Source organism: Pecten maximus, chromosome 9, assembly GCF_902652985.1.
Source record: "Pecten maximus chromosome 9, xPecMax1.1, whole genome shotgun sequence".
Taxonomy (NCBI): domain Eukaryota; kingdom Metazoa; phylum Mollusca; class Bivalvia; order Pectinida; family Pectinidae; genus Pecten; species Pecten maximus.
The window spans coordinates 34,512,099-34,539,109 of NC_047023.1; the positions used below are offsets into that span (position 1 = coordinate 34,512,099).

The window sequence follows — 27,011 nt, forward strand, 5'->3', positions numbered from 1 at the left end:
CGTCTATCCAGCGTCATAATTTTAGCTCATCTGCATGGTCCGAAGGACCGGCGAGCTTATGTCAAGGTCTGTCGTACTTTTAATAACGAAAAAAAACCACTACTAATCCTGAACGACTGAGTGGATTTTGGCCATTTGGTGTGAACGGTCAATCTGGCCCAAAGGGACTGATAGCGGTGCCGAATATAGGGGAAATTGAAAGCCTTGGTTTGTTGGGCAGGTGTAATTTTGTTTCCTACTTGGTCGTTGGAGTTTCCTTTGTTTCCCGTGAATTATACACGTCCAGCGACACACACTTCAATCTCACTGTGATTAAATTGGGATATTAAATGATAAGCATTCAAATCGGTATTGCATTTAGCCTATACAATATTATACACAGTATATACAAATATATATTAATATCTCATTTCAAGAACAGGAGATAGTGGATCAGCTGACTGTATTGAATGATAGAAAGCCTGCAGGATCTGATGAAATTGTACCTAAAATTATTAAACTCCTCTCACCATCACTAGTAACTCCCCTTACTTTATTATTCAATAAAACTATGTCTACAGGCTCTATTCCTCTGTCTTGGAAATTAGCTAATATTGATGCTATATATAAAGGTAAAGGTAATAAATGCGATGTATCCAACTATCGTCCTATTTCTATCACATGTTGCTTTAGTAAGATATTAGAAAAAATTGTTTTTAAACATTTATATAATCACTTAATACAATATGAAATTATTACAAAATATCAGTCTGGATTTATCCCAGGTGATTCTACTGTCAATCAACTACTATCATTGTATAATACAATTATTTAAAAATTAGATGAAGGACTTGAAATTAGATCAATATTCTGTGATGTTAGCAAAGCATTTGACCGAGTCTGGCATCCTGGTTTACTATTTAAACTTGAAATGTATGGCATCAAAGGTAAGCTCCTTAAGTGGTTTAAGGATTATCTTTTAAACCGTAAACATAGGGTCATGACAGAAGGTTTCTGTTCATCACCACGTCAGGTAAGTGCTGGTGTCCCCCAGGGATCAGTCCTCGGCCCTTTTCTATTTCTTATTTACATCAATGATATCACTGAATGTATAACTAATGAAAAAAGATTATTTGCAGATGACACATCTCTCTTTAGAGTAATACATACCACTCCATTAGATGCTGCCAACAGTCTATCTACTGACTTGGTAAATGTTGATGTATGGTCCAAAAAATGGGACATTAAGTTTAATCCAAATAAAACTGAATCATTAACTTTTAGTCGTAAAAGGAATATAATTAGTCCTGATATTTTATTTCAAAATGAAATCGTATCTAATGTTACATCACATAAACACCTTGGTGTATTTTTCTCTGCAGATGGTAAATGGCATCATCACATTGACTATATCTATAACAAAGCATATAAACGTCTTAATTTACTAAAGTCAGTAAAATATAAAATGAGTCGAAAAACCTTAGTTTCTTTGTATACTTCTTATATTAGACCCATTTTAGAGTATGGTGATATTATTTTTGATAACTGTACGCAAGAAGAAGCAAAACTTCTTGAATCAATACAAATAGAAGCTGCCCGTATTATTACAGGACTGCGTAAGGGAACCTCTCATTATAAACTTTACTGTGAACTTGGTTGGGACACCCTTGCTGCAAGACGGAAAAAACATAGATTAATACTCCTTTACAAAATCCTCTGTGGAACTACACCAACTTATCTAAATGAATTAATTGAGCCGTACTTTACTAATGCAAATCCATATTTATTACGTAATGATAGAATGTTTACTATTCCATTATGCAGAACCAATATCTACGCAAAAAGTTTTATTCCAGCCACATTGAAGGATTATAATGAACTTGCAGCAAGGTGTGACCTTACCAGTATTACATCAATTCATCAGTTTAAAAAACTTTTAAATATGCATTTAAGTGACATCAGATTTGAAAATATTAATTATGTCTATTTTAATGCTGGTACCAAGAAAAACAATATACTTCTTTGTCAATTAAGAAATAATGTGAGTAATCTTAACTCTGACTTACACAGAGATCATCTTTCTGAATCTCCAGTATGTACATGTGGAAACGCCCATGAAACAGTAGAACATTTTTTCTTAACTTGTAGTAAATATGAGGAACCCCGAAGAATACTAAGAGAAAAATTATTCAATTTAAATCATAATCATTATAATTTAAATATATTTTTGTCTGGCTGTGCAACTTGTAATAAACTAACTAACTTAAATATATTTGATAATGTCATTGAGTTCATTAGAGCCACCAATAGATTTTTACTATAGATTAAACCCCATTATTGTTCTGCGATCTGCAATTTCTTTCTTTCCTTATTAAGCCCTATATATGGTCACCTACCCCTCCCCCCCCCCCCCCCCCCCCTTTTTCTGATTGGCAAGAAATTTGTAATACCTAACATATTATAATAATATATTCCAAGTATTACATATGAAATATTACATAGCTCTGAATCAAATCAATTGATTACGAAATAAGTAAGGACAATATCAGTCCACTAATACCATTCTACTAAATTTCTTTTCTTCCATATTATACAATATATTTGTCCATGACTGAATATAGTATCCATGACTTAATCCAAAAACTCATGGGTGGATGACCAATGGCTAGTAAGCCAGTATGGACTTTTTAGGTCTGTATCCCATGGGTGGATGGATTATGTCTTGGATAATGTATTCTAAATCCTCCAAAATTTATACAAATTGAAAATACATTTAAGACAAGCCAACAAAAATCATTGAATTGTCCTTACTACTCAAATTACATATTCATACCATATTATACTATATATGTACTAAGTAATATCTTTATTGCATTGGAATTACTTAATTCTATTAAATTAGCAATTTTATATAATTATATACATGTATGTATATACACTTTGTTACAAGGAGATAACTTATATAGGCATATGCCTGTTGTTAAATCCTTTTCTTTATTGAATAAAATTTTGTGAAATTGAAAATACAAATATATTTACGGGCTATCATGGTAATGTGGGTTCAAATATTGTACTTTAAAATATATCAAAGTGTAATGAAATCATTGAAGACGCCTCACCGGTTATAAGCAGTGTATATAGTAGATACGAAACACGGATTGGAAGTCTGGCTGACGCGACTGTTGGAACAGAACGAACACAACAGACTACATGGATAATTGGCACTTAATTTAAATCTAAATACACTGGAAAACAGATTAAATATACAGACAAAACACAGACACACTTACAAATATGAAGCCCATTGTCTAACAATTCTAACATGGTAATTTCTAAGGTTCTCACAATTCCTGCTAGATATCTACGCTTTCGGTAAGATTATACTACAGGGATGTGATGAAATAAATAGATTAATATAGGTAGTCCTTTATATTCTATATTTTGTGTTATTTGTTAGTAGAGCCATCGAAATCATTTCAGTAAAAAATATAATGCTCAGACATAACATTGACTTATTACGAAAGCCGGTTGGGACCATTTTCGTAGAAGAAAATAATATTTTTTTCGCGTTATTACGCGAAGCTAACGCGTAATTACGCGAAATAAAAGCGTATTATTATATGACTGTGATTTTTTCCATTTCCTGATTAGCCAATTCTAAACATTCTCACTTTGCTCAAATATTATTATCAACCCCGAATCCGCGCTACAGAGTGATATAACTACACAATAACTCGAGTTCGTACCCGAGTAAAATAACAAGGAACATTCCTGCAATCCGTGACGTCAAATCCAGGGTGACATAACAATCCAACAACTCGATTACGCACCCAAATATAGTAACAAGGGAATTTCCAACTATCCGTGTCGTCAAAAATGTATGCTTACATGTACATGTAGGTATGTGCTCACAGACAGAGTTAAATAGACTGAATTCTTAAATGTTTTAGCATTTACATTTTGTTGAGTTTTAAGCAATAATAAATAATGAAGTCTAAATTCATTGCTGACTTTGACTTATTAATTGTCATTTTGAACTTTTCTCCAGTCGATCACTATTATTTATTCAATCCTATGACAGGGAATGATAATCATTCTGTAATAAGAAAATATTGCAGTTTTGTCATATAATAAAGCAGTTATCGACCTGTTTTCATGTGAATACGATGACCTTCGGCCTCGGGAAATATCATTTTCTCGAGTTTATAAATCATCTGATGATATTGACCTGAAAACAGGCCATTATTATGCGAAGCAGGTTATATAAGACGATGAAATGGTTTCAGAGTATCAGATACTGACTGTAAAGATGGTGGGCGAGAACGAAGTTTTATTTTCTGACCAAAATTTTGTAATTCATTGAGAATGAATATTGCAACATCGTATATATCAGAGAACTTACTTCCTTATTGTTAAACACTATCGTTTCAAATATCGTTTAAGTGTTGAATTGCTTAGAACAACTCTATCTACTATTGCTAAAAAACTAAAAATTTCAGCTTGGGATAGGCCAAGCTTAAAATAAAATCTCACTAAACTGTGGTGTCTCATGTCGATACTCTTAAAAAGTAGCCGATACTTCTTATATCTATATTTATATATTCGTGATATAACGCGTTAGTTTCGCGTAATAACGCGTAAGTTTCACGTTTTTATGCGTTAGTTTCGCGTAATGGGGGTCCAGTAAGTTAGTGATTGCGAGCGCCGTAGCCGATTTTTTTGGCGAGGGGTCTTGGGGCCACCAAGGCATTTTTAAGGCTATAAAAAAAATTTCCTCCTCCGAAAAAAGGGGGGGGGGGGGGGGGGGGGGGTCCTGACCCCCAGGACTAGGACCCCCCATCACCACCACCACCACCATCCCCCACCACCCGGATCTGCTAGTGGCCTCAGACATTATTTGCTCTGGTTCATGTCATACCGTTCCGCCCTTTAGTATTTCCCTATCATTAAACAAATTATTTAACCACAGTTAACGTGAAAAGGCTTACTGTATAAGAAACCGAAGCAGGATAATATTTTAAAATCTGATGTGTGCGTCCAGCATCTTAACTAGCCTAGTACAGCTAAGATAGTCCGATATCAGAACCATCCCCTAGCATACTGTCCCACTACACGACTTAACAGAGCTGATTTGGTTTTCCGTATTTTAGGCTTACCCTACCAACAGGAAACGATGTAGTTATCTCCCTTGGCATAAAGATGTTCTTAGAAATGGATTGTGTATTTCAGACGTAGGCAAACATTCGATTTGTCTCACTATGAATATACAACCGCCGTTTACGGTGAGAATTAGAACAGAACAAGAACAGGACATGGACTGGATGGTACAGCCAGGAGAAATCACGTTCCATCAGGCATTAGTAAGAAATCACTCCCCTCCTGATAAAAAAATTCTGTTTTGCAGACGACTGCAAAGAAAACGTTTTCAGTTTCAAATGTTTTAACTCTAGGTACATTGTCATAACAGTCCCAAAACCTTGTGATTTGTTTATGAGAATGCACTTTATATCTATCCAGTAACCGTCTTATTAAGTTGTTACAATATCGTTTGGTACAGTAGACTTAGTTTTATTTTTAGAACCTACATTACTTGACTTAGATTTATTTTTAGAACTTACCATAACTTATGACTCATATAAATAAGTGAGTGCTGTACTGGACATGTATGAGGTGTATCCAGTTTTTTGTTATTTCTTTTTTCCCCGTGGGGATAACTAACATACATCAGCAGCAAGTGTATATTGTAGCAAACAGTGTTTAATGTAGATAAATGGCATAACGTTACATTGTATGTACAGCTTAATGTAAATAAATTTAAATATCTGAAAATCTACATAGGTCAAGAAAAGAATCATACCAACTTTATCATAACACACTAAAGAACCATATCTCCTGTTGAAATGGAAGGCAAGGAAAGAGACCTAGGAATAATGGTAGACAAAGACTTAAAATAGTAATCCTATTCAGTCATCTGTTGCTGACGCAAACCAAAATATGAGTCTTATATTTAAAATGTTAACATGTATCAACCAGTGCCGAACCAGGAAATGTTCCTAAATCTTTACAAATCTCTTGTCCTTATACTTCGAGACTGCAACACTGATATGGTCTCCAATGCTAAAAAAGACCATATATTGGCAATAGAAAACATCCAGAGAAGGGTGACCATGCTTAAGGGATCCATCGGGCTTGACTTTTTACTCAAATACACTCAAATATACTCAAATACACTCAAATACACTCAAATATACTCAAATACACAAAAAAAATACCCAAATACAAATAAAATTCACTTCTATAACATCAATTTGTATGTAATGTGATCATTAAGTTGTAAATATTACGACATAAGGCCTGATAAAACACAAAAATAAACCAACAACTTTGCAAGGGAGGTAACTCCTTTTCCTATACAACCTATCATACCTATTGAAAACGTCAGTCTGGTTTTCTTTAATGTTTTTTAAGGCCTGACTCTTTCCTACAAATATATTTGATTATTATTTTTTTCAAGGATCTTAGTCTGCCTGTCTCTTTCTACTAAATATATAAAATAGTACATGTATTATTGTTACTCAATCTAAATACTCTTTCAATACATAAACTATAAAATGCCATGTATGCAAAGAATATTTACTCATGCACAAATAGTTTTTTTAGTTGAGGAAATAGACTTTTTTGTCAGGTTATAGTCACTTTCAGCATTAAACGGAATTATCGTGGATTAAAGGAAAAGTTTCCGTTCGTCCTTGTCCAAGTGTCACTTATACTCAAAATATAACAATACATGCACTAATGACTGTGTTTGATGCACTATTGTTCATGTGTTTTATTGTATAGATTTTAATTCTCCTTATCTCTCTCTATATATATATCTGTGTAAATTTATGTGTGCTTATCATATCTATTCCGATGCTGATGGCAAAAGATAATCAAATTTTCAGGAGGCATAGGAAGCGAACGGAGAGAGCTAACCATGGCACAGGATGTGATGAACTTTAGAAACAGCAGATCAGAGTGTTTTGAAAAGTGAATAGTGTGAACTTCTGCTATCGGCATCGGAATAGTTTATTGGAATTGTTTATTTATTTGATAATCTATAGTCAATGATTTTTTTTTTTAAATTATATCTTCATTATAACTCTCTCTCTGTCTCTCTCTCTCTGTCTCTCTCTCTCATATGTAAATATATTTTGTAAAAATAAATGTATTATATGTATGTAAAATTATATAGGGAAAGGGCTTAATATAAGTTTGATAACTTGTGCCCAATTCCCATGTATAAATTAAGATACAATAAAATATGTTTAAATCAAAATGTGTTTTATCATTTTCTCACGCATTAATGACAAGATTTTTATTAGAATGAACGAAAACATTTGTCCAGTCTCATCTATTTTTATGGCATATTGTAACACAATTATCTGTAAACTATTTAGATTTTAATTTTCTTCAAATCTAATGGGCAAATTTCCTTCTTCTTTTTCAAATTAGTGATAGGTTTTTGTCCAACTTTGGTCTGAGCTGTCTTTGAGCCATGTAAAGCCGCCAATTTAAGGAAATTAATTATGACTTCATATAATGTGTTCTGTGACCTATGGAGCCCTTAGTGTTGAGTCCAATAGGAAAAATTCCTTAATATTTCCTTTAATGTAGGAATGACATGGTTTTTCTTAATCAGGTCCATACAGGTGCCCTATAGTAATCACTCTGTCTGTTTGTTTGTTTGTCTGTCCATCCACAATACAATTGTAGTTCCTTAACTTTCATACTTATTGTTCATGACCAACTTCTGACCAAGACAAAGCTAGGTCACTCTGGGTGAGAGGTCAGGGTCATTTGGATCAAAAGATGAAGGACAATGTAGAAGCTAAAAGCTAACGTGTGTTTTATAGTATACTGTATTTATATTGCCATTAGCACAGAAACTGTGATTATAACTGATAAAATGAATACTTTATAGTCCTTCCTGTGAAATCTAAAGCAGGTCAGCATTTTCTCAAGCCTAAGTTGAGTATAGGATACACATTCTTCAAATGTATATTTTCATATAAAATATGAAATTCCAAAAATAGAATGAAACCTCTAAACGTTTTTATTATTTTTGTATAGACCAGTAGTCTTTCCCATATTTCCCAGTCCTTATTAAAGAAGTTCAGATGATTTCCCTTTACTGGTTGCAATATATCTTAGAGTGTGGTATGTTTCTTTGATGTAATTTTTCAAAGCTGATAAAGACAAGACTCTTTTCCTGGCATGTTGTGTTATAGATGTATTTTCATCAAAATCAAACAATACTTCCCATTTTCCTTTTCCAGTAGATTCTATATTATTTTTACACAGACAGTTATAAAATTATCTTGCTCCTCTTTTCTGTTTGAAAAAAAATCTAAGTTGGCAGGTATGTAAGATAGTTTTATGAATTCAGTGGAGATTTCTTCTTTGGAAAAATTCTTTTTTATAGCACTTTTGACACTTTGATAAGTGAGAAAGTTAGTATGAATATTGAATTTCTCTATTAATTCTGTATAGCTGTAAAATCTACCATTGCTATTTTCTTTGACTTTACATTTTTCTATATAAATCCTTTTCTATACCAATCTATTTTAAAAATGCTCTTATTTTCTATTGTTACTAAAATAAAAGATTGTATAAATGTTTCATTTTCAGATCGCTTTCACTACAATTCTTAATAATTACATCTCTTTTTATCTTGTCTGATGAACTTTTCCATAAGAAATAATAAATTTCTGTATTCAGTATCTTAATGAATATCACCAGGATTTTGTAAAGTAATAAAAAGATGATTTAACAACTTTATGAACAGATGATTTTACAACTTCATGAACAGAGGATTTTTGCAAATATATATACATGTGCATACATATTATAAGTATATTCAGGCAAAATGCAACCTCTCAAATAAAATTGAATAAAATTCATGTATTGCATTTTTTGTTTTTTTTTTGCTTTTAGTTTGTTTTTAGATGATATGCCTATACTTCACACAGAAAAAAAAATCATCTGAATATATAAATGTACACATATATATTAATATACAATCCTGGTGTATTTCTGTTTTTGATAGGAAATTAAAAAGTTAAAACAAAGATATGTGTTAAGCCTTTACCTAATTATGGAAAACGTTAAACATACATGTTTAGTGCACTTGAAGTAGAATCCTTGAGGTTTCCTTATAAGAGGTAAAACCATCTTATGGACCATAATATTCAATCATATCATCACAGAGTAAATTTTGAAGCCCATATGAATCAACACCTGATGGTCTAAACTTATTTCTCCTTGAACTATTTAAGGGTCTCCATAGAATCTATATGAAATATTTTGCCTGTATTATGCCTCTTTTATCAGTTTAATGTTGTTTTTGTTTCTTTTTTATATTAACAAATTTTGGGATATTGTGGTATACTATATATAAATTAAGGTTTATTATGAGTTTATCACATATATTCTTATTTTGGTAAAATGTGCTATAATTGTAGAAAGCTTATAATTATGTTCTTATTGCTTATGTTATATTTTAATGTAATTATGTTATATTTGATGTACTTAATATTAATTGCGCGAGGTGCAAAAGAAGAGTAACAAGCTGAGTCCCTGATACAATATTTTTAATTCATACTCATCTTTAAAATTGAGTTTTTATACTGATGTTAAATGACCAGTTTAAGATAATTCATTTTATATCTGGTTTAATTAGTTTTTAGGAAATTAAATCTTGTTTCGCAGGTAAAAATTGGAGGTTATAGGACCCCCTCCCCCATCTCTCCCTCTCTCTCCACCTGCTAACACAGGTGTGACACCCTTTCATTACCTGGACAGTTCAGTTATAGCCTTAGGGGGAATCTTTCAATACACTGGTCCATTAGTGTAAGTTACACAGGCGTGTCAATCATCTCCCAAGGTGTGAAAAATTTATCTACAAATATTGTAGAAATAACATACATATCTGTGAAAGTGTTGAGGGGGAGTGATTTATAAAATTTAACTAAAATGTGGCAAATTAATATTGTCCAGTAAATAAAACCAAACAATATATCACACAGAAACTTGATCTTATTAAGTAGTAAACCATGGCCATATTATAATGCTCATAATCTAATTACTCATCACCAAGTTAAGGTAATAACATAAATGGAAGTTATACAACACAACCAATATGACTTTCAACATTCTTACATATAATATTGGTTGTATTATATCACTTCAATTGTTTTGCGTAACCACCCTAAAGAAAATGTTCCAGAAGATTTTCATTTCCTTTCGACATTTAAATGGAAAGCAATGCAGTATACATGTATTATAAGGAAATCATTACAATAATGTGTTTGGGGATTAATTTCAAATGTTTCTAACAATATCTGCATGATCCTACAGAGTACAAACACTTTTCTGAAAATGACAAGTAATAAATATTGAAGATCTTTACAACATGATTTAGGATTGCACAAAAGATACAAGATATTAATATCTCTCGAAATAAATTAAGAGATGGATGCTGTATAGCAAAAACCAATAATAGTTGTTTTATCCTAGGATACTTGAATGATGCTCAGGGACTTAACACAGTGATCAAAGGACCCGAAAGCAACCAAAAAACTAATATCAGATCAGTTAATGTTAAAGGACTAGTTAATAGATTATATCCAATCATCATACCATCACTAGTTAATAGATTATATATCCAATCATCATACCGTCACTAGTAACACACTTAGTTACAAGTAGTATTTCCTAAAACTTAAAAAAAGGTCAAATGTTTTAAGTATTTATTTATACAAAAAATGAAAATCTACATGGAATAAAGATTTTTTGCCATCATCAGATGGAAGTACATCAACAATTCCTATTTATCTTCTAGTCTGATCAGGAAAATAAAATGGCTTTAAGCCAGCCAGCCCACCATCAGTTTCAACAGTTTAATCTGTTATTGATACATTTCCAAAAGTTTTTTCTTAAGATCTATCTTAGAATTCAAATGTAGGTTTCCGATATAATCAAATGAATAATAAGTAATAGGGGAAAGAAGGGAAAAGTAGAAAAGAGATCAATCTCAATGGTGGACGCCAAGATCCCCTGGAATCTCTTAATTGTTATACAGCTGATGGTTTATGATTATATATGATGATTTTTTAAAGTCTGATTTTAAACAATGATGAAATCCTGCTAAAGTTACACGGATATGTTGATTTCATTTGGAAGTCATTTCTAATAATCCACCTATTGCTCTTGAAATATAATCTAAATTTGATATCATTCATTCTAAAGTTGGTCACATATCTCTTCATACTACAGGTATTTTACAGTAATATTCATATGTAATGCTATCCACTCAGTGATTGAGATTACAGTAGACTACACTCGCTTTGTGGATATTGACAACTTGGCTATCAAATATGAACATACTACATGTAATTTAATTTTAAAATTATAACTGAAATTTTATGACAGCATATGGCACAAAAAGTCATCTGGAAACTTTTTTACAGTTTATCGAAAAATTACTAAGGAAAATATTAATTCATTGCCTTGACTTCAATTTTCCATGAATTAATTACTCAAAGATTGAAATATGGATTTGTGAGGGGGAAAAAATTCAATAAAAATGAATTGTTTTACAAAATACCACAAATTTGACAACAATTTTATACAGAGAATCAAACACAGTATAAAAATTCTTGCAATAAATATTAATTATAACTATCTAGTATGAGTATTTTTGCATTTGTGAGTAGATAATCCGGATTTCAGTTTTCCTGCTCCTTTTTATTTTATTCGCGCCCAATGCGTAAACAAAAATTGGTTCGTGAATGGGGTATTTTGATTATCATTTTAAAATACTTCTTGAGAAAATAAATGAAAAATATTTTACATGTGACCTCTATATATACCAAAGAATACTATTTTGGGTCCATTATATCATAAAAATATTGATTTCAGGTCCGTTATCGACCATTTTGACAATTCAACTCTGACGGCAATGGGGTCGTAAATCAGATTTTTTGACAATTATTTCAAAATACTTCTAGTGAAAATTAATCTAAGATATTTTACATATGACCTCTATAGACATCAAAGAATACCATATATTGAGTCCATTCTCTTATGAAAATATCGATTTCGGGTCCATTATCGGCCATTTCTGTAATTCAACTCTGACGACAATCGGGCCGCGAATCGCGAATGATTAAAACATTGATTTAAACTACTTCTCGGTCAAATAAACCCCTAATGTTTTGCATATGATACAGTTGGGCATTTCAGAACAATATTTGGCTCTGTTCTCTGAAAACAATGCTCAAATAAGTCCCATTTCCCAACGTTTCGATAATTCCAAGTCAATTTCTGCAAAGCCTAAATATCCCAACCGACCCCGGCCGGTATCATAGTTCGTAAGAATCACCAAGATCGACCATGTTACGCACAAAATAAGGTTATGTGTGTGAAATACATTTGTATTTGAGTATATTTTTGTGTATTTGAGTATATTTTATGTGTATTTGAGTGTATTTGAGTATATTTGAGTGTATTTGAGTAAAAAGTCAAGCCGGGATCCATCATATTCAGCTAGGCTGATTAGATTAGGACCACCACCCTAGAGTAAAGAAGACTACGGTCAGATATGCTGTAAGTCTGTAAAATGGTGAACAATATTGATACAACAAGTTAGAGATATACAACCATAGAGGAACCGAAGGCAAAGATATAAAATTAAAGATAGTCGAGAAAGATCCAGCATAAGACGCCTTTCAGCAATTGGGAAGTAAATTCCTAGAATGATCTCCCAAATCAAGAAGTAAACTTCCTAACAGTCAATGTAATCAAATCAAGAATCAATAAATATTGGCAAGGAGTAGACCACAAGTTCAATCCTAAATGTTACAACTAGTCAAAAAAGACCCTTGTGCAACCAGAAGTAAGCTAGTTTTATTGATATTGATGAATAAAATATTGTGGTTTCCCGGTAAATTGCAGGATATCGAGGCTGGTGAACTTATGCCATGGTGGCCACTGTGCTGCATCGATATCTGCCGTCTGCCCATTGTCAATCTGTTGTCCATCAACATTTCCTTTAAATCACTACTAGTTTTGAATGCCTGAATGGATTTTGATGAAATTTAGTCAGGAGCATTATTGAGCATAGGAGATTCAATATTGCATAAATGAGGAGTGATACTCCCCTGAGGCCAGAGGGTGGAGCCAATATATGGGAATGATAACATTTTTTTAAACTCCTTTTTCTGTAAGATTGGCAGTATTTGGTCCACATTTGATTTCAACCATTGTTGGGAGGGGCAGCTCAAAAAGACCATTTTGCAATGATTACTGAAGTATCCAGGTGGGTGATGCAGGCCCTCTTGGCCTCTTGTTTTATACCTTGTTACATCTGTGCATGTATCTGTTTCAGGAAGTCATTTCGCAAGTGTTACCCCAAGCATCTATTACTGCATTTGAATGTAAGTATGAATACACATTTACGTAAAAGTCCATTCCTTTTGATTACACAAACCCCAATCTGATTAAAAGCACCTGTTACAGTGCTATGTAGTACATAGTAAACGTAGCCATGTAACAGCTGATTTTAATCAGATTGCACAAACCCAAACCCATACCTCACCAGATTCAGTTAATCATAATTATATACCATAGTAAAACACTGCAAAATCAAAATTTTAAAGGTCAACCAACATCGATCAAGGTAAATTGGTCAGAGGTCATGTACCATTGACATTTCACAATAAAAAGCCTGTGTAAAGATATCTATAGGCAACTCATTGCCTAGTTTAAATAGAAATTACATTGATTTTTTTTGTTTTCAAGACATTTATAGATATTTATGTTAACATCATTTTGACATAAAAATTTTAATTGGAAGTTGATATTTACAGATGAGGATGAAGAAGGGGATAGAATCACTGTCCGGAGTGATGAAGAGATGAGTACAATGTTCCAGATGGTGAGTTGTTCCTCAAAATAGTGATGTAAGATCTTAGTCATTTGGGATACTCTGAAGATATTAAAACTCTTATGCATGGACAATTTGCCTTATCTGATTCCTGTGTAATTTAGCTCTGTTTAAATTATTGATTATACCAGGAAAATAATTATAATGTATTCAGCAACTATTATCTGGGATTTTGTAAATGTTCCCTACTTTCTTGAAAATACATGTATGGAACTTTCATAAATAGACTTGGTGTACTGTAATGAACTACTGAATAACAAGGTATAAATATTTGACAGGGATTACTTACATAAACTTACATATCATTAATAGCTTATAGTACAAATTAAATCTTGACCATGTTTTTTTTTATTTGAATCCATTATCACTGGCTATCAGGGTCACATTATATTGTGTAAACAGTGTACAAAGGCAGGGCATCTAGTTTACCATTGACTTTTAGCAATTTCAAAAGTCATATCACTATTTCTCAGAAATCTGAAGGGTCAAAATATGTCATATATACAATCTCGAGAGTCAGATCTCATTTTGGGAAGTTGAAAACGTACTCTCAATGGTCTACTGGCCATGGATGCCCTGCAAAGGTCAGGTTCATTGCTGTGAAAATGGACAGAAATTTCAAAAGTTAGATAACAAATATGAGGGTCAAAATATATGAAATAGATATAAACATTCTTGGAGAAATAGAAGACAAAATTAATTCTAGGGATCAAATAATTACTGTAAAAGTTCTGATTGCAGTCACAAATGAACTTGTTAGTTGTAAGATTTAAAATCATTAACCTTCATCATGCTTTTTCATTCTTGAAAAATATGCACCATTGAGTATTGAATTCTAAATGGTTAAAAGGAAGCCACATAAGATTTAATCTATATATAGTAATTTTTTTCAAGGGAGCTTCATAAAATTTAATCTATTTACATGTTAAGTCATGTTTTCAAGACTATGTTACTAATGAATTGCTGAAACACTTGTGCATAGCTAATTGTTACCATAGCCATTCCCTAGTAATAATGTCTATAGATAGTGGTACAAACCAACTGGAACAGTCAGATATTTCATGGGTGGACATATAGCAAATAGAGGCTCAACTTGGTATGTTATGTAAAATATACATACATATATATGACTACAAAATGAAGATAACAGTAAAGTCGATGTGATAGAGAAAATATGAAAAAAAATATGGGAAGACCAATTTTAGATAACAGATTGTCAGGAAAATATATGTACTTGATGATATAAAACCAAAACAACTTAATTTGGTATTTTAGTATTTTAGCTTACTATTAAAGTGAAAATTTGGTATTATAGTATTTTAGCTTACTAATTGCAAATTTGGTATTATAGTATTTTAGCTTACTAAGTGAGGAGGACATGGTTCGAGGATTGCTGCCCCCTCTGATTATCTACCCTAGAGGTATGTAATACATTCAAATTTGTCAAAAACCATAGAGTTTATTCTTCATAACATCTGAGGAATTGAAAACTTGCCTGAATTTTGACAGTAGAGCTTGCAACAATATTGATTATAGGTTAATTACTTGTTGTGGGTGTACACTGAAATGCCTCCTTAGCTTTATTTTATTTTTTTGTATAAACAAAAAACACTGGTTTATTTTTACAGTGGGAAAGACAGCAAAAAACAGAAACATTCATGGATTAAAGGTAATATTCTTGGATTATTTCCTGGAGGTGGATTTGTGTGAAAAAAAATAACCTTTGAAGAGTCAAATCTGTAAATTTATGCCTGATTACTAAAATATAACTGTTCCTGTTAAGCTGTTAAATTGAATTTTATTACAGATAAAAACAGACAAACAATCTACTAGTAAACCAGCCAAGCTTGTTGCGGGGGTCAAACCTTCTGTTGGGTAAGTTATGGATGCAGTTTATGAGGAATGAGTGACAAAAGTTGAATTTATGATATATAATTATCAATAGAATTTAAATTAGATTCCCTCTGTGCTTTGTTATATTGATATCAGACAGAGCCTAATTGGAATCAGCATATAGGTAATTCATTTTTGGCCAGTTTGACAGAATTTTAGCAGATGAATATGTAAAAATTTTACTGATCCATTAGACTTCATCAATTGAATAAGTCGCTTTGACCCAAATTCTAGGGTGTTAAGAGCCTTAGCTGGTAAAAAGAAGATTTGTGTAAAAGGAATGGTATTGCACATTGATGGTGTTGAATATCTATACAGTCTCTGTCACACGGCTGACATAGCATGCTTCTTTTGCTCAGTTGGTGGAACAAAAAATTATCACACAGGAGACCAGTCAGGAATGTGTCTTTTTTCCTAATCATTCACACTTTTATACTTATTTTGCAGTCAGAGCACCAACTCAGTAAATAATCAACCTCAAAACCAATATCAACAGCAACAACAACAGGTTCAACAACAACAGGTTCAACAACACCAGGTTCAACAACAGGTTCAGCAAGCTGGGTACCAGCAACCACCGACAAATTCGGTTGCCTATCAGCCACCAGGTGGAGCTAGTCTACGCCAAATTTTATCAAACATGGTGATAGGTGACTCTGATTTGCAGGTGTTGGAATTACTAGGGAAGGGAAATGGAGGTCTGGTACACAGGTAAGGAAATACAGTACAGGTAACATAATTTTATATACCTGTGCATGATATTGCTTCAGACCAAGGTCCGTATGACAGTTTATGGACTTGGTGGTGAGGCCAAAAAGATTGGTAATCCCCACCAGTGCGAAGTACCCTGTACTCTACAACTTTGATGGAGATACAATAATGCTAGCTCTTGAAACTTTGATTTAAGCAAATAAAATCGGTTTGGAACATGTCCGTATGGGAAAATATTGACCAGCTGAGATTACTGTAAATTGATTCAAGCCTATAAGAGAGAACATAAATGGCTTAAGTGTATTCAGAATAAATACATTGAACAATATATGACCGGTGATCACAAAAGATCAAACATTCCCCCAAATTCTGTATGCCAGAATGTGAGTCACCATATTTCATGTGATTTTGTTTTGATTCAGGTAGTTTGAAGGAATTTAAAATCATATTGATCATAATTGTGTTCTTCTTACAGTGTATTTTATGAATTTTTGTCTTGTTTCTTCTTTCAGGGCTTACCATAAACCTACTGGTACTATAATGGCTGTCAAGGTAAGATTTGCTATACAAGCAGACTCGGACCACTGATTATTATTATTTACATTGTATATTATGTTAATACAGGGATTTGATATAGCATAAAGTTATTGGCACAATTTTAGCTATCAACTGAAGGTGATACATAACAGCAAAATGTACTCTAATGTAAATTTCATAGCTGTTAGCCATCTGCAAACTTGTCTATCTAGACTTAGTCTAGTAATACATAAAATTAAAACAATATTGGGTGGTCGGGTGGCACAGTGGTAACACACTTGCCTTTCACCTAGGCTGGCCAGGGGTTCGATTCCCCGATCAAACGTGAAAAGGTAAGGGGTCATCTGCCCGACCACGTGGGTTTTCCCCGGGTACTCCGGTTTCCTCCCACAGTAAAACCCCCTCGCGCACTTCTATCCGGGCCAACAAGCGTGATTAATATAAGTTAATATAACTTGTTTCGCAATTGTTGTAAAATAAATAAAGTTTACAAAAAAATATTAAAGTTCAGAAATTTAATTAAACTGTACCATTGCTAATTTTGAAAATGTTGACCACATGTTCTGTAATTAATCAAAACTTACTAAATTATTGTGTTATCTGGAATGTCCAGATATGTGGAATTCTTTTGTTCTTTCTTTAACTTGCACAGGTTTCCCATTTCCTGAAGCATTAACTAAACAACAACTTGACTGTCTATATTTTGTCCTTACAGGTGATGAAATTGGATGTAGATGTAGATGTACAGAGACAAATCATCTCAGAATTAGAAATACTCAGCAAGGTAATCTTTTACCTGTAATAACAATAAGGGAGAAAGGGGCCTGGTACATACATGTACAAGTGGTAGGGGGATAATGTTATGGAAGAGGAAGAGTGGAGGGGATTTTTTTTTTTTTTGCAATTTTTCAGAGAGGAAGTAAATAATTTGAGGGGGGTTAATGATCACAATGCTTAATCACAAATTTTGCATGGGTTATTTTCTGTAGAAACCAAATAAGATATATTTCTCAAAAAAGCACAGATTTAATAAACAAACAAAAATAATTCACTGTATCTGATAAAATGTTTATGAATCATGGATATATATAATGTCTTTGATATTCCCCAGTTGTTGGCGTTGTACGTAGACAGCTAAGTTTTTATAAAACCTTGTTGTGTCAATAGTATAATACTAATGATGATACAGCTAGGTATTTGACATGGCCTTATGACAAGGCCTTTCCATTGAGAGCGGCATTTGACCTACTTAAAAAAAAACTTTGACTCTGGTCACAGAATGTTATCTGTATGAGATAGGGCTTTCATATTTAACATGTAAGTTCCTTGTTACATAGAACTACACTTGAAACTCTGCGAACCTTGACCGTGACCCATTTGGCAAGCTACATTGTTTGTTGTCTTATGACAAATCTTGCCATACCGTCTATTTACACTACTGCTCCTGAAATACTTGAGAAATATCAAATATTAAGTTTCAAGTTGTTTTTCACATAGGAATGTTTTTGTTGACAGTGCAATTCTCCAGCCATCATAGATTTTTACAAGGCCTTCTTTGTGGAAAACAGAATTTCCATATGCACAGAGTATATGGATGGTAAGTGGATAAGAAAATATGAAATAGCTGAAAATATAAATTATTATAAATGCAGCAATAGTAGCTAATGCATTTTTTTCTCATGAATGATATTAGAAGATACATGTATGTTGTTTATTTAATTTTCTTATGACATGCATGTAAGCTAGGTAACACACAGAAAATATGTTATGACATCATAGAGCTGTCAGTGAACTCATTTTTCACAACGATTTAGTTTTCACTTTTGTTTTTTCCAGTGATGTATTCATGATAATCGTAGCATTAGTCCCCAAAGGAACAACAACACTGCTATTGAATGAATATTTCTGTGAGATGTTGTAAATTATGATTGTCTCTTTTAATTGAACTGTATAAAATACAATTACAATTAGATTAACAGTCAGTGTGTTTACAGGTGGTTCGCTTGACCGATATGGACAGGTGCCAGAACCAGTCCTCGGACGTATGGCAGTGTACATCATCCAGGGCCTGTGTTACATGTGGAGTCTCAAAATACTACACCGAGGTGGGTACACAGTGAGAATAAAATATCTGCTCTGTAGATAGGGGTATCTTTACCGGAGTAAAGGAGCTTAGATGGTCAGCACAAGGCTTGCCAAGGCTTCTATTTGAAATTTTTTTCTAAAATACAAATAAAAAAAAAATCTTAACCTTAATGTTGATCTTCTTTGTGGGCCAAATAGCAAACAAAAATACTAGGGTTGAGATGGGGAGGGGGGGTCCTCTTTAATTCATTGCATGGCACAAACCAATGATATTATTTCAAAACTTTATATTTTTTCTGTCATAACATGTCATACAAATGTATCTCTGCAATTCATTTGTATTTTGATACAGATATCAAACCGTCCAACATTCTAGTCAATACCTCCGGCCAAGTAAAGCTGTGTGATTTCGGAGTTAGTGTCCAGGTAGGTACAGTAGTGACGGCAGTGGGATTGAACTTAGAAAGATGAACATCAATAATAATGCTTCTAGGACTGCATCAAGATAATTTTCACTTTAGACTTCAGGACACTGTCTTAATTGTAAAGAACATTTATCAAGTGTACATGGTTTTCTTTGGAGTTCAATGTTAAAAGTTGAATTCAATTTACAAAATTTACCATTACTCAAAGTTAGAGACAGCAGTGGTTTTAAAAAGTCACTGTGTCCTTCCATGAATAGTCAGATGTTTGTTTCACAGAAATGTTATAGGTTTAAGTTTGATAATATAATTGATACCCAATTTATGTTAATTTTTTGTCAATAAAAGTTTTGATTGTTTTAACATCTATTAGTATAATGAAAGTATGTTTCATACAGCCAGGATTATTGAAAGTTGCATTTTAATCCAATATTTTGTTAAAGACAAGACAATAGCTAAATTAACCTGCCATTCCTGTTTTATTTCCAGCTGATAGAATCTATCACTAGGACTTATGTGGGAACCAACGCTTATATGGCTGTAAGTAGTTTTCTTCGTCAAATCTCTCTCATCAATGTCAAAACACCCATTATGATATAAGTTGTGCCATGAACACACTTTAAATAAAATCCAATAGAAGTGTGATTGGCTGTAGGTTCCCTTTGGTTAAATGACAATATCTCAAGATAATTTACTGGTAACCTTTAATTGTCACAACTTTTTCATCAAGCTTGTAGGATCATTTCTTATTTCCTATGAATTTTAAACAATGTATTTATTAATAGTGTTTTAAAATTCACTTGGAATTAAAAAGTGAAAAATTGTTTCCATATCTACTGCATATATTGATTCCCTATGTTAAAGATTTATTCATTCCAATGTTTGATTTGATAAAATTGTCTGATAAAGCTGTATGTGAGATGAGTGTTGTGGCGACTGTAAGTGAAATCACTGCTTAGTTCTTGTCTGAAAGTTAAGCTTTGTGAGTGGTAAGGATAAAGATGTATTTTTGTTTCACAGCCGGAGCGGATACGTGGAGAAGAATATAGCTCTCCAGCTGAAGTCTGGAGCCTTGGATTCATGCTCTTTGAGGTGGAGATTTTCAAATTTTCAAATAAATTCTTTATCCTGAGATTTGCTTTATTGGTTTTATATGACAGAAATTTTGTAAAGGTTTCAGATTATGATTAATGTAGGTAAACAGTATTTGCCATGTATTGTCAGATAAAATTCAAATTCAGAGGTAGATTGGGAATTTTATGCATACAAATTTTTGTCTCTAAACTTACTTGAATACCAAATCAATAGAAGATAATGTTTATTGTTATCTCTGTATTTCAGCTTGCTACTGGTGAAATTCCATATGGAAATGTACGTATCCAATTTTCACCTTTTGTAGTTTTAAAAAGTACATCATTATGATTTTGATGTAGGTACTTGTGGTGTTATAGCTATGTCTGTGAATGTGTCTATCGGTCAGTCAGTCATTGGTCAAGTTTGCATGTAGAAGATTTTGTTCTAAGAGCTATATTCTCCCAAAACTAATAACCAGGCAAAGTAATTTGAAGTAATAAGCCTTCCACTCTTATTGATATCATGTTAAAATGCTAGCAATTTAAAAAAAAAAAAAAAAAAAGAGGGAGAGAGAAAAAACTTGAATATAATATTTATATAACACTGTTTAAAACATAGACAGAACTGTTTTGTTTTATATTGATTTTTTTTCTTTTTCTTTTTCAGCCAAAATCCTATGCTACAGTAAGTATGAGATCTACATTTGATTCCGTACTTGGCTGATTATCACATTACTGGATCTGTTAGTGTTTTATATTCTAGATACCAATATTAATCAGACATTCCATAAGGATGTATACGTGTACCTATTGTATACATTTCTGTATGCATTACTTCTACCCCAGTGTGTAGTCTGTGAAGTAAATCTATAGAAGTCAGCTTTAGGCATTTCTACATAAACTAGACTATTTTGTTGACAGAGAAGTAAGCTATGTAATCTTTGATTTCCCTATGTTTCAGCCAGTGCACCTTCTGAATGTAATTGTATCAGAGGTAAGTATAGAAAATATACAATGTAAATAGAATATTTTGTACATATGGTTTTAAATTTACATTACTGTGTTCTCAAAGAAGTGTCTATTAAAAGCAATCCAAATTGGATAAAAACTGCACTGATTCATTATAAGCAATCCCCGATTGTTTCTGAATGAAAACTGTATTGATTTATTAAAAGCAATCCTTAATTTATCCTGAATGAAAACTACATTCATGTATTAAAAGCGATCTTTGATTGTTCCTATTAAAGTGAAAACTCTACGAATTCATTGATACCGGGTATACAGAATTTTGAGGATACCTGGTTATTCTATAACTTTAAGAATCTGTTTCCTGGAATTTGTTGATGTCTTGTATTTTGTCTGAATCAAATGTTTGATTTTCTTTTAGGAGCCACCAGAACTGTCTGCTGCCAACTTTTCTGCTGACTTTGTACATTTTGTGGCAAACTGGTAGGTCACTATAACATCGTGCAGAAAAACTCACTTGTGAAAATACTGCTAACATTATAGGCACAGGGGCTTGACACGTTACATGACACAATGAAAATTTAACCACATGGTCTACTGGGATGAATGGCTACAAAGTTTGTTTAAATCAATGACATTGACCTATTTCAAGGTCATAAGGGTCAATTGTTTTAAGATATCTGAATGACTTCTCATTATCAAAGAGACTAAGAGTCGTGCTATTGATCCAGTAGCATGCAGGGATGAAGGGCTACCAAAGGTGTAACAATGAATGACCTTGAAAGTATGTCATTTTAATGGTCATGAAATTGGGCAGTGGCATACTTTGACAACAGACTGAGCAGTTTGTACATTTGAATAATCTTGATCTAACTTCAGGGTCAAACTGGTCATGTGTGTTAAATACTTGGATTAAAAACAGACAAAAGATCAGCTATCAGTATGTATTTTAGATCTAGGGTGACCGTTTTGGCCTATCTCTTGCTTAATGTTAAGTATCCGTAGATTTGTTACATATTGGGAAGGCCTCATATCTCTGTTCCCAGGTAGAAATGGGGTCCGAAGCATTTTGTAGTAAATGTGTTTCACAGTAAAAAAAACTGCCCCTTTGCTTTGCTATAAGTATGCATGGTAACTGTAGTTTGATTTTTTCTGACTGCAGGTATAATATAATAATTTTCATTATATTGATGTGCATTTTTCTCGTTGCTCTACCAGTATGCGCAAGTCCCCAGCCCATCGACTGACAACAGAATTGTTAAAGGTTAGTTATCCAGATTAAGAACATTTTGAATGAAATTAAAGGTGATAATGTTTCAAATAATCCCAGTCTAATTCTTGAATATATTTATTTTATCTCCTTTAAAAATCAAATGAAAATCTGAAAATAAAATAAATAAAAAGGAAAAGAAAGTATATAATTTTGATAAAACTTTGAAACAAAATGTTATTGCTGAATAAGCCTGAAAACATTGCAAGTGTAGATGTATACTTGTCATGTACTTTTACAACATTCCTCACCTTGATACCTGTGTCTCTGTAATAAGAATTTGTAAAAATAACGAATGTTTGCAAGATTTATCGATGAAACTTTTATGTATATTTACAGACACACCCCTTTATACAGCGTCATCATGATGGGAATGTTAGTGTAATAGCTGCTTTTATACAGAGTAAACTACCACAAATACAACAGGGAAAAGTCAGCTGATCATCACTGTGTAGGAGCTTGTATGTGATAAATGTTTATATACAGAGTAAACTAGCTGATGTTCACCTTGTAGAAGCTTGTATGTGATCAAAGTTTATATAAAGTAAACTCCCAAACACAGGGCATTGTCAGCTGTTGTTCACAGTGAAGGTGCTGGTATGTGATAAATGTTTGTACGGAGTAAACTGTCATAAATACAGCAGGAAAAATTCAGCTGATGTTCACTGTGTATGAGCTTGTGTGTGATCAAAGTTTACCAGTTAACTGTCCCAGGACAAAGTCATCTGTGTTACAGTGTATGAGCCTTTATGTGATAAAAGATAATACAAAGAAAGCTCACGGTATAGGAGCTTGTATGTGTTAGCAGTTTAGGACACTGCCACCAACACAACAGAGTAAACCAACTGTAGGTCACTTTCTAGGAGCTTGTAAGCGATTTCTGCTTTTATACAGAGTAGGCTGCCTCAAATACATTGGGCAAAAGGAAAGTTATAGCTGTATAATGATCATTAGGATTAGCTTATATTTAAAGTGACCAGAACAATGTGTGATCTACATTAATAGCAAGTGATAGGTAATTGATGATCGAATGTCGATCTGTATGGTTGGATCATGGTATTACCATGTTAACAACAGGTTGTTACTGATAATAGTATCCCCATGTTTAGTCGTGCGTTCCTTTATCGGGTTCGTACCAGTTGTACTGGTACAAATCTGCTGTACTCGCAATGGAGCGGTATACTAGGAGGACCAAACCGGTTCATGTGGTTCATTTCCTGAAACGTACCACTTGGATCCAAAATGGCGGAATTGCGATGCTTCATTCGTCATACTCATGTACGTTTTGTTAAAAACGAGACAAGAAATCTTCATTTGCGATGAAATTGTATAAATTACACTGCTAATATATGACGGAATCTATTACGTTGTGAAAAGAAAAATAACCGTTTTTTATGTTTGAAGCGTTTGGTTTGTAGAGACGGCTGCCATCTTAGGAACTCACTTGAGATTCATTTGTGTTCCATTATATGGTACTTATTTGGTACACCTGGTACAAACCCGATAAAGGAACACACGGTAGGTGTGAGGAGTGAAATCAAAATTGTGAACTGTGACAGTTGTTGAAAAGGATGGTGTCTGTTAATTGTCGGAAGATAATACTAGCTACAAATCAATACAGTAAAAAATAAATTACATTTTAGTGGGTGTAGGTGAATGCAGGCTCCTGTCGGTAGTCTTTATACTGAATCTGGAATTACATAGTCAATAGTGCTGAAGTTCAAATACATTCAAGACACAAGCAGTTTGTGTTGTAACAATCTGTCAATATTAGCTCACTAGAGCTATTTTATGACAAACAACTACATGTATAGTGATTTAGTTGTGCAAGTCCTTTAGGCTGATGTTGGTGGGGAGACCATGTATTATGTGCCAAATAGTGTAGTATGATTCATAATGTGATTTTTGTATTTAGATAAATAAATACTCGATTGAAGCAGTGTAAGTAATGATTATATATTTCAAATGATATGTAAACCTTTGTTTAAAACATTTCCACTTCAACTAATCCTATATTGTTTACACTGGGCTATGTATGCCATTGACTTACATTCTACCTGCATATATAGCCCTTGCCAGCCAAAAAATATGCCATGTACATAAGTTAACGAGAACAGTCAAACACATGTAAACCTAGTAAATACTAGCCACATTAACCCACCTGGATACAGAGAACTTTTCTTTTATATCTTGATCAGTTGAGTTGTATGACTAGTAATCCAGAGGTCCTGGGTTTGATCAATAACAGGTATTGAAATAAATTTAATAAATCATGCTCTCTCTTACACACATATCACAATCAGCACATTTACCTTGAACAAGTAAAACGAGAGACAAATATGTTAATGTTTGTCAATAGGCAAGAGTTCAAAGCTTTGTGACAAAAATTTGACGATTTTTTTTTTCAATGTAAAATGTTCCCCTATCCATTCAAAGAAATCATATGTCCATGGCACAGCATTATGATCTAGCTCGGTCACTTCCTCTTGTTTCAATCTATCAGATGGTATAGTGTAAGCTGACATGACAGCTGATGGCCATGGGGGCCGAGACTGACAGCACAGCTGATACAGCCACTGAGATGGAATAATTACTGGTACACCGCGTCAGATAATGCCATGAGATACTGCTATTTATTTTTAAATATTATATACCTCATCAACATAATATCCACTGTTTGAAAAGTGCCAGTTTTAGTGTTTTAATCATTACATGCTAGAATAATGAAATATACATGTAATTGTTTTGAATTAGGATTGGATATGCAGCATTGAGATAAAAATTGATATACACATATTTAGTGAAGAGGTGTGATAGTACATGTACTCTCAATGTCCATACCTGGTATACTTTTTTGCTTAAATCTTTGTGTCGAATTATAAGTTGCTAAATTGCAATCATTTTGTATATTATCTGTAAAATCTTTGACTTTATAGATTGTATCAAAATATGTAACCATGCTATATATTTAATTGAAAATAGTACAAAAATAGAAAATAGTAATCACAGAATACTGACTTCCCATTGGCTTATACACACATGGGTGCAATTTTTTTAGGCGAGCAGGGCATTATCAAATTTGGCGTGAGATTGCAACATCACTGTTAACGTTATGATTGAGGTAGACACTGAAAATAGTTGACACTGACAGGCCTGTTGGTGAAATATTCAGTTGATTATTAAAATTAACAAAGTTAATGCAAGCATGATATACTGAAAATATATAACCTTCTTTTGAGGGCACTATAGTTCAATAGGGTTGTCTCAAAATGGAACAGTACTGTCATCCCTTGACAACACTATTTGATCATAGTGCCCTCAAATTATGTATAATTATGTACTCTGTGATGAAAATTGACATGCATGTCTGAAAAAGTATCTGTACTTATCTGTAATTGTTTAGTATTAATGTACTGTACTAACCATATTTATCTGCAAATAAGCCCGTCCACAAATAAGACCCTGTCCACAGATAAGCCCCTGTCCACAAATAAGCCCCTGTCCACGAATAAGCCCCCTTTATTTTCCTAGGAATCATCAATTTTGAAATTGAAAGTGGTTCACAAATAAACCTCCCCAGATTACATACCTTAACACTAGGAGGGGCTTATTTACGGTTAAATACGTGTTATTTGTTATGGTGAACTTTTGTAATTGCCTGTTAACTAAAATATTTTCTACCAAGAGCTTAAAGATGCCATCCCTTTTCAGCTTAGAAAGCTAGGCCATGGCATATAGTAGGGTGTAAAAATCAGGCAAAACTATTAGTTTTATTAACTCATTTTATACTCATATACAACATTTATCCTGTAATAATCCCAAATAAGCCTGGTTACTCAAAGTAGAGGTGGGTGGATATTGAAGGACAATGAAGCCTATTTTAACATTTCATTGCGATAGACATAGGTGGGCTTATTACCAGGGTTTATTACAGGATTCAATGATAGGCTGGTTGTCCTATGTCTATGTTGCTGGTCAACTAGGGATTATTGTATTCTAGCCTTAGACATTCCCATAGATTCCATTATGAAACATTTGTAATGTTTGCTTTTAAAAGTCAATAAATCTTTAATACAAACTACATCGTG

At 33.0% G+C, this 27,011-nt stretch overlaps 1 protein-coding gene across 1 annotated transcript; it reads left to right on the forward strand.

The window, feature by feature from the left end:
* Positions 1–5,137: 5,137 nt before the first annotated feature.
* Positions 5,138–27,004, forward strand: LOC117334416 (dual specificity mitogen-activated protein kinase kinase 5-like). Its single transcript, XM_033894023.1, has 20 exons — positions 5,138–5,339; positions 13,409–13,457; positions 13,890–13,957; positions 15,318–15,387; positions 15,595–15,635; positions 15,774–15,841; positions 16,307–16,570; positions 17,083–17,122; positions 17,823–17,891; positions 18,623–18,704; positions 19,102–19,212; positions 19,545–19,618; positions 20,104–20,154; positions 20,635–20,706; positions 20,956–20,985; positions 21,355–21,372; positions 21,649–21,681; positions 22,075–22,136; positions 22,872–22,917; positions 23,263–27,004. The coding sequence occupies exons 1-20, from the start codon at positions 5,238–5,240 to the stop codon at positions 23,362–23,364; spliced, it is 1,452 nt and encodes a 483-aa protein (XP_033749914.1). The 5' UTR covers positions 5,138–5,237; the 3' UTR covers positions 23,365–27,004.
* Positions 27,005–27,011: the final 7 nt, after the last annotated feature.

What these genes read in the sequence shown, in the direction of transcription:
- LOC117334416 (XM_033894023.1), top strand. Translation starts at nt 5,238, where the DNA reads ATGAATATACAACCGCCGTTTACGGTGAGAATTAGAACAGAACAAGAA. An exon ending in AATGGAGGTCTGGTACACAG is followed by an intron (nt 16,571 to 17,082) that starts GTAAGGAAATAC and finishes TTCTTCTTTCAG; the next exon opens with GGCTTACCATAAACCTACTG. An exon ending in GTACATTTTGTGGCAAACTG is followed by an intron (nt 22,137 to 22,871) that starts GTAGGTCACTAT and finishes TTGCTCTACCAG; the next exon opens with TATGCGCAAGTCCCCAGCCC.